Below are 14,894 nucleotides of genomic sequence, written 5' to 3'. Positions count from 1 at the left end.
GTCCAATACTAATGTGTTACCAGGAGTTGTGGTGAAGGGTTGGATTGGAGGGGGGGTCTGACAGGTGTAGATTTTCTGCCTGTATTTTCTTCAGCTGATTGTTTCATTTATACTTTTTTTCCCCATATTTGCATCCCGGCTCTCCTTAGGGACATCCCACCATGTCACTTGTACTGATGCTAGCTTTGACACCTATTGTGATTCATGTGGATATGAGGGATGATGGAGAGTGGAGTGAGAGGAGGATTATTACTGATGGCAGGATGTGGGTTAAAAAAGGACCTGATGAGGTAATTACTTGGAGGAGAAGCCAAAGAGCTTTTATGGATAAATCAATGGGTGTAAGGAAAGAAGGAGTGTGTTTGTTTGTGAAAGGGATACTACACTAATGTGTGCATCAAAGGGCAGCATCTAGACTCTAGAGATAGACCCCTCAGGCATGATGGTAGTTTGTGTTTCTGTATGCAGATTAGTTGCGTTTTACACAGGTAAGAAAGACTACGGCTGCTCCTCAGTGCCTACGTCCGCACATTTGCACCACATGCCTTTTCATCAAAGTGACGATGACACATGAATCCTGTGGACATCTCTTGATTGTTGCTATTGTTGTCTCTGTGGGATTGCAAGACAGCTTTCTATTCTTCAGTGTGGAGACACTAGGGACAGGCCTGGGTCCCATTTGTTTTCAATTAAGAGAGCTGAAAGGGTACTTCATCACTGTAATTATGATTTACTGTAAGTCTATATGGGTGCACTCACCCAGGTGGGTGGGACTATCAGACAAATGTGTCCGTTAATGCACATTCATGTGTGTGGGCGTAAAACCACATGTTCAGTATATGTGTATCTGGAAGTTTTCTACAGAAGTGCTGGAGAGATGCATCTATTCCACTGAGATGGACCATTACATGTGTCAGCCCATTATCAGATCATTAGGCCCGTCAGGGGCCCACAAGGGACCGGGCTCCCATCCCCTAACTTCATAATGATGAGACTTAATGTCTGGCATATGCACTGTTGACATAATGGCTGAGTCTCACTCTATTATCTCATCACTAAGCATGTTTGGTGTGAGAGATAATGAAAAGAAAAAGGAATGGGAAAATGATGGGAAGGACGGATTTTCAAATTGTGGACATCAGCAAGGAAAATACAGGAGAATAACCATGCTTGTAAACACACACATAGAACCTTGAAACATCACAACAGTTCACACTTCAAAACGCACATTAACAGTCTCCGTCCACCTCACGGTCCCTTTGTATCACTCTTCCAGTGTCCTTGACAAGAGGACTCATACATACACACCCACACGTCAGCCCGGAGGGTCTCCCATTTCAAGCAGCTCCAGTCGGCCCCCACTCTCCAGTAAAGGGTCATCGAACGAGGAGATGTTGAGGACACACATCATCGTCTGTATTCTCCAATGCTATCAGTTCTCTTGGTTTACCAAACACCTCAAGTTCCTTTAAAAAAACGTCAGCCTCTCCTTGTGTGTGAGCAGCAACTCCGAGTCAGATGATCAGTTCAGACAGACAGTTTTCTGCTGAGGAGTTTAGAGTAGGTGTCAGAGTCACACTCTGAGCCAGTGACACAGGCATACGTAAGCCATATTGACAAGCAGCTTATGGTTATGATGAAGAGAAGAGGGGATTAGGTATACCTCCAAAAGTCGGTACGCATGCAAGTGTCCAAGAATCTGTCGGGCGACCTATATAATTCTGCGTTGCAACTACAGCATGTGCAGATGTCCTCCTTCGTTAACAAGAAAAAGCGGGACGGCGAGCCTCGAGCGCAGGAGAGCACTGTGACGGCCATTTGTGCGTTCATCCCATCTGAGACAGAGCGAAAAAGAAGAAAGGTGCCCTCTAGAATAGATGAAGGGAAATCAGCGTTTGTTTTTGGAGCTGTCTGGTCAGGATGAGACTCTAACAGGGCCTGATGAAGTTATTGTTTCAAGGTCTGCCAGGTCAAATCAAAAGTGACATGTGGTTTTAGAGCCAATTTGGGCTGCGGGCAGGAGCGGGGTGGGGTGGAGGGGTGGGAGGTTAGAAAAAGAAACCTCTGCATGACAAGCAATCACAGCGCTTAATATGACAGAGCTGGATGTGGTGCTGCAGCGAGGCTAGGGTGTATATAATGTCTTATGAAATATGTCAATGAAATGACCTTTATGTGTGTGACAGTTGGCCTTTTCAAGTTGTGTGTATTTGCCCAACGTTTATTTACATACGCCTTTCTCGTTGTGTGTTTGTGTGTGTTTGGACAGCTTACTGTGTGTGTGGTAGCACAACACACGGGGTTTGCACATTGATGAGGGTCTATTGGACCAGTTTGGTGGGATTGGGTGTCTGCTGCCTCGCGTCTCTTAAGGTGACAGGCGTTCAATGGGCAGAGGCTTGGGATGCTATGATTAATACATATCTAGGTTTTTGTGTAAAAGACAGATTAATAAAAACATGTACAAATTGAAAGGCTGTCATTGTTCTGCATATTCAAACAAGACTAAGCCATGCTAGCAGCTCTGGGAGGCTGTACTTGGATATAGCAGTGTTTCGTGCTAAATTATGAATGAATAACATTAGTTTTGGATGTATTTGGTCATAAAGCATATTATTTGATACATCTCTCTCTCTCTCTCTCTTTCTCTCTATCTATCTCTCTATCCATCTCTCTATCTATACTCAGAGATACAGCTGTGATTTTTATTCTGCACATCCCTATTTCATTTAAATCCATACAGTATGCTCTAATAAAATCCATAGGGGAATATGGAATGCACAAAGTAGCACACAGTACCCCTCACATTTGTCACCACAAAGCGGAGTAAAAATAGCTCTGGGTAATGAAGGGATATGCATAGAAACATCCTGAAACGGAGTAAAGCAGCGTAAAGAAGTGGAAGGGCAGCCTGAGGAGGACTTAGCAGTCTAACATATATTGCACTTAAAGTCATGTGAATCCTCCAGGACTAGAATTCGTGCTTCAGAGGTGCTGCAGCTTGGTAAATCATTGCCTGGGAAAACACGGCATTCTGGCTTGGAGCTGTACACTAATTGCTGCTTAAATAAAGCATCTGGGTAAAAGAAGGTGGGCAGGACTTTTTCTAAAGGCATCATCATCCGCAATCACAGTTGCTGATAGCCTAGTGGGCCTCACAGAGCAGTGAGAAGGCCCCCCCCCCCCTCTATCATCCCTATTAAAGAAACTAAAATGTAACATGTCATTTCCTTTCCTTTCGGTACTGGCCATAGGGCAGCTCTTGAGTTACGGAATGGGTGAGAGAGAGAGACACTAAAGAAAGAATAGGTCGGGCAGGGACTGAGTGAATGGGGACATGAGTGATGACAGGAGCAAGGGAGGATGACAGACGGGTAGGACAGAGAAAAGAGTGAGCCTGCATGAGGATAGAATGTCAAAGAGACAGAGCGAAGGCATGGAGAGAGGGACGGCAGTAGGGGTGACAGGCTTGATAAAAAAGAACAAGAGAAATCATGCAGTTAAAGACAGTGGCTGAGGAAGAGAATGACATACAGAAATGCATGGGAGGAAGAGGGTAAGAAAGAGGAGGAAGAAGACTGAGTTGGTGAGAACAATGTCAAAAAAAGATATTTGAGGTAGAGCAAAGTGCTTTCCATGGAGAGGATATGGAATGCTCGGTGAGTCACCTCCAGCTCCATTACCCTCTTTTAAGTGCAGTCAGCTAAACGCATGGTTAACTGTGTGGTTATGTACCTGAGGCCAGAGCCTTCTGCATCCCTGGTGTTTGAGCAGAAAATATGCTCACAGAAAGTACAGAATGTAAATTATAGTAATAGTGTTTCTGAAAAAATGTGGTTCTTTTGTAAGAGTTGATTTTAAAGGATAATAACTATGTGTCTATCAAAGTTAATTGCAGATTTGCAATGTTATCCTAGGAGCCAGAACTGTCAAAAAACAGGATGGAAATCGTAACAAACCGTTTTTGGTTCCGTCTGGTTTTACTGAGATTTGTCTTTTGCTTTCAAAAAAGTTTCTGTAGCTAATGTAAAAGTCATCACTTCCTGTGTGCCTGAGGATTTGATACATGAGAGACCACAGAGTTAAAAGGCATTATCAGTTGGGTACAGGTTGCATCATTCTTGTCTGATGTCAGTTACAAATACTTTGTGAGCAGGTATAGCAGGTCTCTGGTTGAAGCTTTGCATTGATGCACCTTCCTCCTCTTTTTTCTAAACATAGAGAGAAGTGGCTTGTCTCAGATGAGTTGCGGTCGGTAATTACTAGCTGAGCCGAGCCAAGCCAGGGAGTGGGCTGGGTTCGGGCCATGCTCGGCGTGCTAATGCACAGCTTGCTTGTCAAGAGGCACTGGAATAATGGCTGTTTGCCTGCTACAATGCCCAGAATGTAGGTGTAGAGGACAGGATGGGACAGCGGCTTGAAACTGTGATCGCACAAGGCTTAGCCCTCTGCCTGGCTGTGAGCAGCTAACCTGGAGGAAGTGATTGTGGGATGGAAGCAGAGGGAGATTGCAGGGGGGGGGGGGGGAGGAGGATCTAAGTGTAACCATTCCATCCCCGGTGGAGGGGACATGAAAAGGACTGCAGCTGGAGAGCGCAGTATCTCTCTCCCTCCACCGTCATCATTACGCCTCTCTCATCCTCCTTCTACTCCTGTTATCTCACAGAGAGGAGGGATGCCATATGGTTGCAAGGAGCTTCTATCTGAAATGTTTTATCTTAGCTGAGTTGCAGGGTGGGAGGGCTGGCCCAGAATTCACCTCAGTCAATACTCTGCTTTGTGATGTGCAGAACAGAAAGTTGGACCGTCTGCGCGCAGAGTCTTTATGGGTTTGTGTTCACAAATCCTTCATGCGCCTGCAGAATTTCTAGCATTCCGTATCAACAAACTATTTCCATTTTCTTCTCTACAAAAAGAAAAAGAACAAGGAGGGAGAAAGTCGAAGAAGACTGGAGCACAATGGGGGTGGGGTGGGATGCTGACAAAGTCGATTATAAAGTGTTCCCAAGTTATCTCCTCGGCACAAGGCTCTCTTTGGTAATTAAGAGCGTTTTGCTTTTTCTCTCCTCAGAAGTTAGGCTGGTTTGGGTAGAAAGCTATGAATTAATTGTGTTTGACAATGGAGACGAGGGGCCAAATGCAGCATGAAGCTGGACTGAAATCCTTGTGAGGCAGCCCGGAGCCCTGAGGTCCTTGAAGTCAGCGGAGGGCGCCGAGATTGTGGTGGTGAATCTACAGGACTCCGGAGACAGTAGATCGGATGAATCAGATGTGGCTCTATCTCTGATCCTATATCTGTACGTAGATCTTAAGAAGGTGATACTGCCGAGGCAGAGACACAGAGAGAGATTGCACGGTGGTTAGCTAGGAAGAATCTTCTCTCTTTTATTCACTCCAGCTGTGACTGCTCTGTTTTTAGACTATTTCATGGTAGGGTAGCAAAGTGTCCCTTCTTTCAGAGACGCTTTCTTTGAGCCACTTTTCAACTCATGAGCATGTTAAAATTCATACAATTTCCCTCAAATATGGCCATAATAGTGCAGAGAGATTAAATGAGAACAAGATACTAACACAGCGGGGCACAAAGCTCAACATGGAGTTGCTGAAAGACAGACTGAGACAGATTTACTCTCAGTTGACTGTGAGAGAATCTCTGGGATGAAGCTGGGATCATGAATAGCAGATCTGGAACAATGCCTGGCCTGGAGATGTTGATTTGGGCTCTGGCCCCACACCAAGTGGGAGGACTTGATTGCCTTTGATTAGGGAATGGGGGAGCCCACACCAGACTATTAAACACTGAACATTACTCTAGCTTTTAGGCCACAGAGAGCCAAAGTTGTAGTATTCTTCACTGCACTCGTGTAGTTCAACTCAGACCTTGATCGGCATGCTGTTGGAGAGCTCCAGAGGGATAGCCCCTCTCGCCAGAAGAAGATATAAAGCTCCAATTCCTTGGGGAGCTTTATTCGCTTGCTTGCTCATCTGCTAAAGGGAACTGCTAAGGGGAATTTATTCTTGCTGGTTATTTGTAATCTTTATTTTCTAGTGGAGCTCCCTGATGAGATCAGGAAGCAGCAACATATTATTATCTAAAGAAACAGGCTCCACTAACATAGAGATTAGGCTGGCCAGGTTTTTTCCATGAGGGCTGCTGTTGGCGGTCAAGGAAAAGTAAAAAAGGAATAAAAGAGACTGACGGGTAGAAAGAGGAGGAGCAGAGCAGAAAACCCGGAATGACAGATCCATCACAAGGCAAGAGGAAAGGGGATGCATCCGAATAAGTTTTGGCTCGGAGAGAGCTGTTGAAAACTTTTGGCACCCTGATTTTTCTCCTCCATTGGGTCCCTGTAATGGCTGCCATTTTGGATTTAGTCAGCGGGCACAGAGTCGGCCCGAGACGCTCGCTCTGATCTGCCTCACACGCAGCAGCAGAGATTGGAGAAGGGCTTCAGAATGAGATGCAGTGACACAGCACAGCTCTCTTCCAGGACACCAATGACTTCCAGTACATCCCAGCGTGACTCAAACACAGATTTGTGAGAGTGAGTGTGTGCAATTAGTGCTCTTATTATGTTTCTGTGCACACATGAACATAACAGTGCATGAGTCTCGAGATTAATGGCACTGTTGAAGTACCAATCTGAGAGATGTGGAGTTTTTCCAAATTGAACCGATAAAACATTAGGCGCTTGGAGAGGAGACCCGCAGGGCTGATTGTTTTGTCCTTTCTGGTCAAGACCCTTTGAGGCAATCATGTAATAAAATCACCACATGTTGCAGACACAATCCCTATATGGGCAACATTGCGTTTACCACACGACAGGCTGTAACTCTCATTCAAATGTCCATTCACCCTGCATAGCAAATAACATATAGAAACAGTACATTCAAAACACGTTCTTTAGTGGCGAAAACAATAAATGTTAAAGGGACCTCAATTTCAAACACATGTTGTAGAAATTATCCAGAGCAGATGATCATTTTTCAATTTGATGTTCAGTTATTTGCTTTGTTTTAACCCTCTGAGTTTTGGAAGTGGAGACAAGGGGAGGGAGATGCCAGCTGAAGATTTGTTTCTTTTAGTAGTAGTTAGAACTTAGTTAGATTTTTTTATTTTGTTTTTGTCCCAAGCGATCGCTGCAACCTGTCCAAGTTCTTCCAAATACTGACATCCAGGTCCAATTGCGTTTCAAATGTTAAAAATCATTTATAACATGGTTATAACTGAGGGCTCTCTGAACTTGTCACCAGCAGGGCAAAGCTGGAAAGTTTCTCGAATGGTTTCAATTTTGCAGTGGAAGGTGGAGTCATGAGAGAAGCCCTCAGTGGTTATTGTGGGTGGAGTTTGATTTGCTGTTAGGTGGTTAGATTCTGCTTAGACGTTTCTTAGCTTTAAGTTCGAGCCGCTTCCTTATCAAAGCAACGAGAAACCTTTAACCCTTTGAGCTCTGAAATGTCCGCTACTCCCCCGCATTATCTAGACTAACATGTCTTATATCTTGGAAATTGCAAAACCAATGTGCCTCTTAAGTCCATGACGTGTGAATGACAGTTCTTTAACGAATCTAATCAAATGAACAAATGAGCAATATTTTTTTTTCCAGAAAACCCTGATCAAAGCCCTCACTTGATGTTTTGTTAGGATTATATGTTTATTTCGTCTTCCTACTTTTTTTGAATGCTCTCATCTAAATGATTGGATGCAGTCTCATTTCAAATGATAGAAGAAAGAGAATAAAACATCCCGTTTCAAGATCATTCTCTTTAAACTTTCAAGGCACGCACAAATCATTTTATAAATGGATAAGTCATTCTTTATTGATCCAGTTTTCAATTCAACTTTAATTTCCCAAGTTTAATTCTTATTTGTGTCCTAGCTACCCCCACTAGAAGTGCATTGCTGCCAAAGTTTCGGGAGGAAGCAGAGAAGTCAGTTTACAGGAGCTGGAGATGAATTCAACGATTGTTTTGTTTCCATGAAATAAATATGCAAGTGCTTCATTTATCGTGTTTGTCTGTCGCATTAATACTTCATTTTGCTCTCAGAGACAAATGTTATCTTCTGAATTCTTCCCTGCATGCGTTATCGTTAACAATACCATTTCAAAAGGAGCCCCTAAAGCTAATTGGCTTATGCTTAAATCTCTAAATTCATGATAATACATCTTTTATGCAAATAGAAAAGATAATGCAAACCATACTGTAAAGAGCTTTGGATATTCTGATAATCTACACCGAAACCATCCATTTATAAGAATTCTCATCCTATGCTGTGGCTGTTATTCTGCTAAATGGTAATGTAATTGCCTGGACAGAAGTGCATGACAAATACAATCGTCATGCAATGATTTTACTGCAGCACAGAAACTATTTTAAGACTCGGCTCCATTTAGTGGTCTTTCTTTTTTTTATTTTATTGCTCTTTTTTAATAACATGTTTTTATTTTTTATTATTTTTTTTAGAATCAACCACCTTCAGCAGCACAAACACACGACACAAGATAAAGACAGAGAGGTTGGGACATTCGGCACTCAAAGGGTTAAAGAATCATCACTTTGATGGGACCACATTCGACACTTACGGCTGTAGTCGTGCGTAACGTTGGGCGGACGACGTGCGCCCACATGCCGCAAATGAATGTAAACTGAATACTGAACAAACACTTCAAATGTCCCTTTAACTTTTAGTGACTTCACGGGGGATTCTTTGTTCTTGGAAATCCAATATCTTTTGTTTTCATGAAGGATTATATATATAGTCAATGCAAATTCACATTCAGCCAACAAAAGACACAGGAAAGAAGCAGACGGTATCAATAGGCCTTTTGCATGTGGTTAGGTTATTAGGGGGTTATGTCGGGTTATTTGGGGGTTAATTCTCTGAAGAGATGCAGCCCCAGTTTAAGGTGCTTTGGATATGGTCCCAATGCTAGAGAATGGCATTATTACTAAACATTAAATATTGTAATTTATTTTGCCAATTATTACACAGTGAACTGCCTCAACTGGGCAATCTGGGATGTAAAATGATGGCAAATATATGAAAGGAAACAATGTATCTTCCAACAAAGTCTGATTGGCAGGTTAGTTTTCAGATACCAATTGAGATAAGGAATAATTGAATGAGTTACAATATATCAGCCAATTAATATTGGGCATGTTAAATCTGATGTGGATAATAGGGGACCAGGTCTGTTAAAGATCCAAATCACATCACCCCTGTTGTGTGGCACTGCACCTCCTCCAGAGTGGTGGTTAACGGTAGGTTAGGCGGTTAGATCATTAGTGGAGTTAAAGGGATTTTATTACCTTTGTCGAGTAGCCACTCGTCAACTACCCGACCAAGTCGGTATGGGATTCTTTGTCTAGCAATAGCCAGGCGCTCATTATCAAAGTTCCCTTTAAGAAATTTGGAGAAGACAAATTAAGAGAGGTTACAAAGAAATCTGGAAGTTGAAAGGTTAGAGGTTAGAGGGGCAACATGGCAAATGTTTAGCAAGTTATGAACTTTAAATCAGCTTTAGTTAGGACAGGAAGAACTTGAGGATGTGTTTATGGGCTGGTTTGTTTGGTTAGACATGTTAACAGCATTCTAGTTACCTTGAGTTTAAGTGTTTTTTAATGCACTGACAAGTTAAACAGATTTATGAATTATTTAGATATAGTATGATTACATTTGTAGAAACTTAAGATAGCTTTCCGCATAGTGAATACACTTTAGAAATACATTAGCAGTAATGAAGTAAATCAGGCTAGAATCACACACATAACCAGCAATCATAGAACAACAGATTTACTAAACTGTGAATAAATAAAGCAGAGAAAAAACATTTCACGTCAGCAATAATCATTATTATTTCACATGAGATAATCCCACAGTACTAAAACACACTTCATGGTTGTTTCAAGGAAGACATATTTAAGTTCCCATTGCACACCAAGACTTTGTCATTAAAAAATCATCACCTCCCCAAATCCGACAACAGGATGTCATTCTGCCGGTGTGGCATCACTTCACTTTGAATCCGACTTCTCCACTTCAGCTAAAGCGAAGAGGATTTAGTGGAACTGCCAGAACTGTTTTTCTCAGGTTTTTATGCATTAATTGAGCACTTCTCAGTGGCACTTGGCAATTAGCATCACTGCATCAGCGTGTCAAAGAAGTTTCATCGCCGCTGTGCAAACTTATTATCCCTCACTTCACTTCAATCAACCTCGGGGTCACGCCGCGTACATCTCCAGCGCCGTCAATAGAGACAGAGCTGGAATTAAGGGCGATGGTGGCTAGGCTGGGGGTTTGATGAAGCCTAATGTGGTGGCAATGTCAGAGGCTTAGTTAGGATTTATTGTCTTTGTCAAATGGCAATCTTCGCAGATTATAGGCTACGCTAGCAAAGTGATTCTAAAAAATGAGGTCAGGGATTCCCCAGGCGTCTTTGAGGCGGGACAAAGTTCAGGGGGGCAGCCCCGAGAAAATGAGGAACAAAAGCCTTTCATTATAATTTACTGAAAATTATCCAATTTACAACACTTACGAGTAAGAAACGGAATCAAAAATGTGTCACTTGCTACATACGTGGTGATACGAGTACCACAGAACTCAGAAGAACCAGGCCACTCAGGAGTCCAAGTAACTTCCATTTACTCCTAACTTGTTATAATTAGCCACTGTAAGCTAAAATGCACCAAATACATAATTGCAGATTGTGTTGAACTGTAGCTGTCTACAGTTTTGACAACAAAACAATCAATTTGGGGCCTGAATATGAGTCTGATGTGAAATGTTGGAGCCATTTGGCAGATGAAAAGGGTCTGTAGAGAGACTAAAGCAGAGTTTGGGTCCAACATCTAGATAGAAGAGCTCTGAGGTATATTCTGCATCTTTACTAGTATACTTTGATTTTGCTCCCCCCACTGCAGTGATCTAAAATAGACCATCTCTCAGTTCTGCAGTACCTACTTCCACTCCCCAGGGGTCTCTCTACCCACGCCTGCCTGCGCAATAATGTCTCACACAGGCTGAGGAGGAGTGTGTGTGCGTGAGCATAACTGTATATGAACAGTTGTTTGTGCATGGGGAAGAAGGACACTGTGAAAAAGATAATGAGAATTGAATGGAAAAAGAGGTATGAATGATAGCTGGCGGACGGATGGAGAAGCATATACAAGACAGCAGGATGAACATGTACTATATGACTCAGTGTCATTCACACGCTGCACCTGTAGCTGTAGCTGGGGGTCTGAAAGATCTTGCAGCCATTTGAGAAAAACTATCTCCGGGAGTTTCTCGTGCCTTGAAACAATCCGTAGTGGCAGCAAATGGTTCTGAGAACTGCACTGCAGCATGTTAGTGTGACCAATTACATGCACACGTTCACACTGCACTTAAGATTAGCTAGGTACCACTCTGCCAGTTGGAAAAGCAGTGCAAGCAATTACAGTGCACCGCACACGCGTGACATGGGCACTCTGCAGCAATCACTGACGTAGAGAAGGAGATTCTGCTGGTTGATTGGAGAGAGGAGGGGGAGAGATGGAGAGGGGGTTGTTGAGACAAGGCGATCAAAATAATAACAGAGTCAAAGGAAAATAGTGGGAGGCAGCAGTCCTTAGTGAGATGAATCAATCCTGTGCATGCATGTTCTTCTCCTACTGCTGCATCTGCTACCGCGTCCACAAATCTGACTAAACCTTCTCCCTCTTCTAACTTTCTTCTCTGAATCACACTGATGATGTCACTTCCAGTAATCCAAAGTAGGGTCCATTTTATCATCCAAGTAATAGTTGATGATCAGTATCAACTGGAGAGATGTAGTTCTCCCTCTAGTGGCAGCTGTTAGACACTGCAGCCAGTTTCCCCCTCCTTTCCCTCTATGGGATGTTTCCTTCCTTTCTTGCGTCCATCACTCTTTCCTTAATCCCTTTCACTTATTATTTTACTCAGTCCTTAATTCCTTCTCGCTTGCTTCTTTTCCTCTTCTTCTCCTGATTGCCCTTCCTTTGTTCTCAAACAATTATTCATCCACACTTCATTCGGTCGTTTTTCTTCCCCTCCGTCCATTTTGATTTCTTTCTCCCTAATTCCTTCCATGCCCCATTCTCCCCGTGCACCTTCGCTACCTCCCTTTTGTCTCCCAGTTCCTCCCTTTCCATTAATTCTTCTTTAGCTTTTGTTCCTTCCTTCGCCCACAACTGTCCATTTTAATTCATCGAGTTCCCTCTAATGTCTTCCCTTCTGTTCCTTACTCCTTCCCTTCATCCAAAGTCCTTCCTTACTTCTTCCTTCCTCCAAACCTTTCTCTCAGTTGCCCCCTTTAATCCTCCTTTTGTTTCGTTCACCTTCACTCCCTTTTATCCCTCCATCCTTCTTCATTGCCTAGTAACACAGTCAGTATATTACTAGGAGATTAAATGTGCTACATTGTGACACACACACACACACACACACACACACACACACACACACACACACACACACACACACACACACACTGTGCAAATGTGTGTGTTTTCTTTGCCTGGCAGACAACAGTGAGTGACGACATCCTCATCAACAACAAACAATGGTTCTGTGTATCTACTCAAAACAAAAAGATGGACATGGGGAAGAAAACTGAACAAGTGATGGAAACCATGCAGAGCACATTGTGATGTGATGAATGAACAGTACGAAGAGCCACGAGAAACTAATCCCACAAAGGCTTCGTTGGACTGTTGATTTTTGTGTCATCCACACCGCACTGTGAGAGAATCTTAATTCCTCCGTGTCCTGCTTGTTTGTTTGCATCTGTTTGCGCTCGGATCCTTGGAGAAATAAGTAATTCTGAGTGAACCAGCAAAACTTTTCCCTTCTCGCTCTCCTCCCCATCAGCTGAAGCCTGCTCTGCATGAGAATGGGCGGAAAGATTAAACAGCTGGGCCCTTGTCTTCTCCAGCAGCGCCATTATCGCACTCCCTCCACTCCTGAGACTATTCCGTTTGCTCCACGTGAAAGACGGCGAAACAATGCTATCGGACCTGCCGCTTAAGGACATCCGATATACAAGAGAGAGTAAACTAGCTAATCAAACAGATGATTTAAACTGTTGAGGTATGTATGTTTTCTTTAATAGCCAATCATGACTAATGGGCAGCAGTGGCAACAGCATATTTATATGCAGATTAACATCACCTTAAAGGGGCATTGACATTCAACATTATATTACTAGTCAACGGGGAAATCCTCAACACTTCTATAATGTTTTCTGTGGTTCTAGAGAATCTCAGTCAAGTCTGGAAAAAAAACGCCCCTGATATTGTTGTGATGTCCTCAAGGTCATCTCTTCGCTTGAGACAACTAATTAAAAATGAAAAGCCCACATAACAATCTTGGGGTGTTTTAAAGTCGTAGGTCAATCAGTGATTGAAAAATGCTATTGGTGGCATCATGGGAAGTGTAGGATTCTAGTGTTTTTGAAGCTTCACTCTTCAGACCTGGGGGAATGTAAGCGAAGGTGTCAGCGAAAAAACATCAGAGGCAGGTCCACACTTGTTCACACAAGTCATGTAGGTTTGGCCAGACAACATGCCTGTGCCTCTGAACCCCATGAGGCTCAGAACGTCCCCCCTGAAACACTGGCGGTAGCTCCACTCCCGAAGCCAAACACCTATCTGTCGTCCGCCTGAGCACCATGTTTGGAGCCTGGAGCATCGGCTGGATTAACAGCCATGATGGGACCCTTCCTGGGTAGGTAGCACAGCTGCTGTGCTAGGGGCAGGGCAAGGGCATGCTGATTGACTGGCACCGCAGGGAGAAACAAAGCAAGGTGGAGGACGGTCGTGAGACCTGTGCGGCGTGCTTGGAGTGTAGAGTGTCTGTTTCCATGTCTGTTTAGAGAGCCGGATCCTAGTGTGCTGATAATCCAGAATCACACACTGTTCTGTCTCGCTCTGTGTCTCCTTCGGTATCAGGACATATGTGTGTGTCTGTGTTAGTACACGTGAGTGTGTGTGGAGACTCTCCAAGGAGCCAACTGTATATCATGTAGCTCTGCAGGCAGCCAGATGCCCTTGTACAGGACACCCACATCGGAAATCCATCCACAAGAATGGAGATTACATTGGAGACGATTGGCCACCGGCCATCCCCCCCCCCCCGTCAAGCTAGCCTCATTCTGTTTTTCATTAGGTAACTTTAGATGGATTGCACTCATATCTACTGGATGTTTTGGAGCAGATGGGGAGAAGTAACTACTGCCCTATACACTGTAACCCTGTCCTACTAAATCCATCACTGCAAAATATCCATCTAGAAGTTTTAGTTTCTTAGAACAAGTGAAAAAATCTGCAAGTGCCAAAAATATATTTCACCATGTTTCAGTCATGTTCTAGTCAGTCATGTGACAGAAGATTGTTGCACCAAATTCAATAAAAATACATGATTTAAGAATATTCTTGAAACAAGTTGATTGTTTAAATAATGTTAGCATACAGCCAGATGTTTTTTAAATGAAAATAAGACTTCAAGGGATTAGAAATTGATAAAATGTACATGAAAAGAGCACATTTATTTGCAGTGCGTTTGTTCTTTTGAGCCAAAAATTGCAGACAAGTTGTGTTTCTTTATGTGAAACAGGCGGGAAAAGAAAGCAATTTACCTCCCACCATATCCCTTTGTTCCATGCATCACCCACCGCTCGTGTCGGTATGCATTTGAAACAAATGATATCGCACTGTTTTAACTACTTGCTCATCTTTTATCTGTGTAGCAGTTATCAATCCAATGCGCTCTGCGTTTTTATTTCTTCCCCTCTCTCTTCTCGCTTCGACAGAATCCTCACCACCTTTCATCTCGGCCACGGTGGATTTGTGCGAGGGTGGTTGTCAGAGTGAGCCAGAGAAAGCTCCCCTAC

At 43.3% G+C, this 14,894-nt stretch overlaps 1 protein-coding gene across 7 annotated transcripts in view; it reads right to left on the bottom strand.

Annotated features, from left to right (window-relative positions):
• Positions 1-14,894, bottom strand: part of nrxn2b (neurexin 2b) — a 503,322-nt gene that overhangs the window by 17,777 nt on the left and 470,651 nt on the right. For 6 of the 7 annotated variants that reach the window (XM_029455250.1, XM_029455256.1, XM_029455253.1 and 3 more), the window contains one exon: positions 9,313-9,402. The exons of the other annotated variant lie outside the window; for it this stretch is intronic. In XM_029455250.1, coding sequence (XP_029311110.1) covers positions 9,313-9,402 — 90 coding nt within the window. The remainder of the gene's footprint in view (positions 1-9,312; positions 9,403-14,894) is intronic. 7 annotated transcript variants of the gene reach the window in all.

This window comes from Cottoperca gobio, chromosome 18 (genome assembly GCF_900634415.1).
Source record: "Cottoperca gobio chromosome 18, fCotGob3.1, whole genome shotgun sequence".
NCBI lineage: Eukaryota > Metazoa > Chordata > Actinopteri > Perciformes > Bovichtidae > Cottoperca > Cottoperca gobio.
This window is presented reverse-complemented; position numbering and strand designations above follow the sequence as displayed.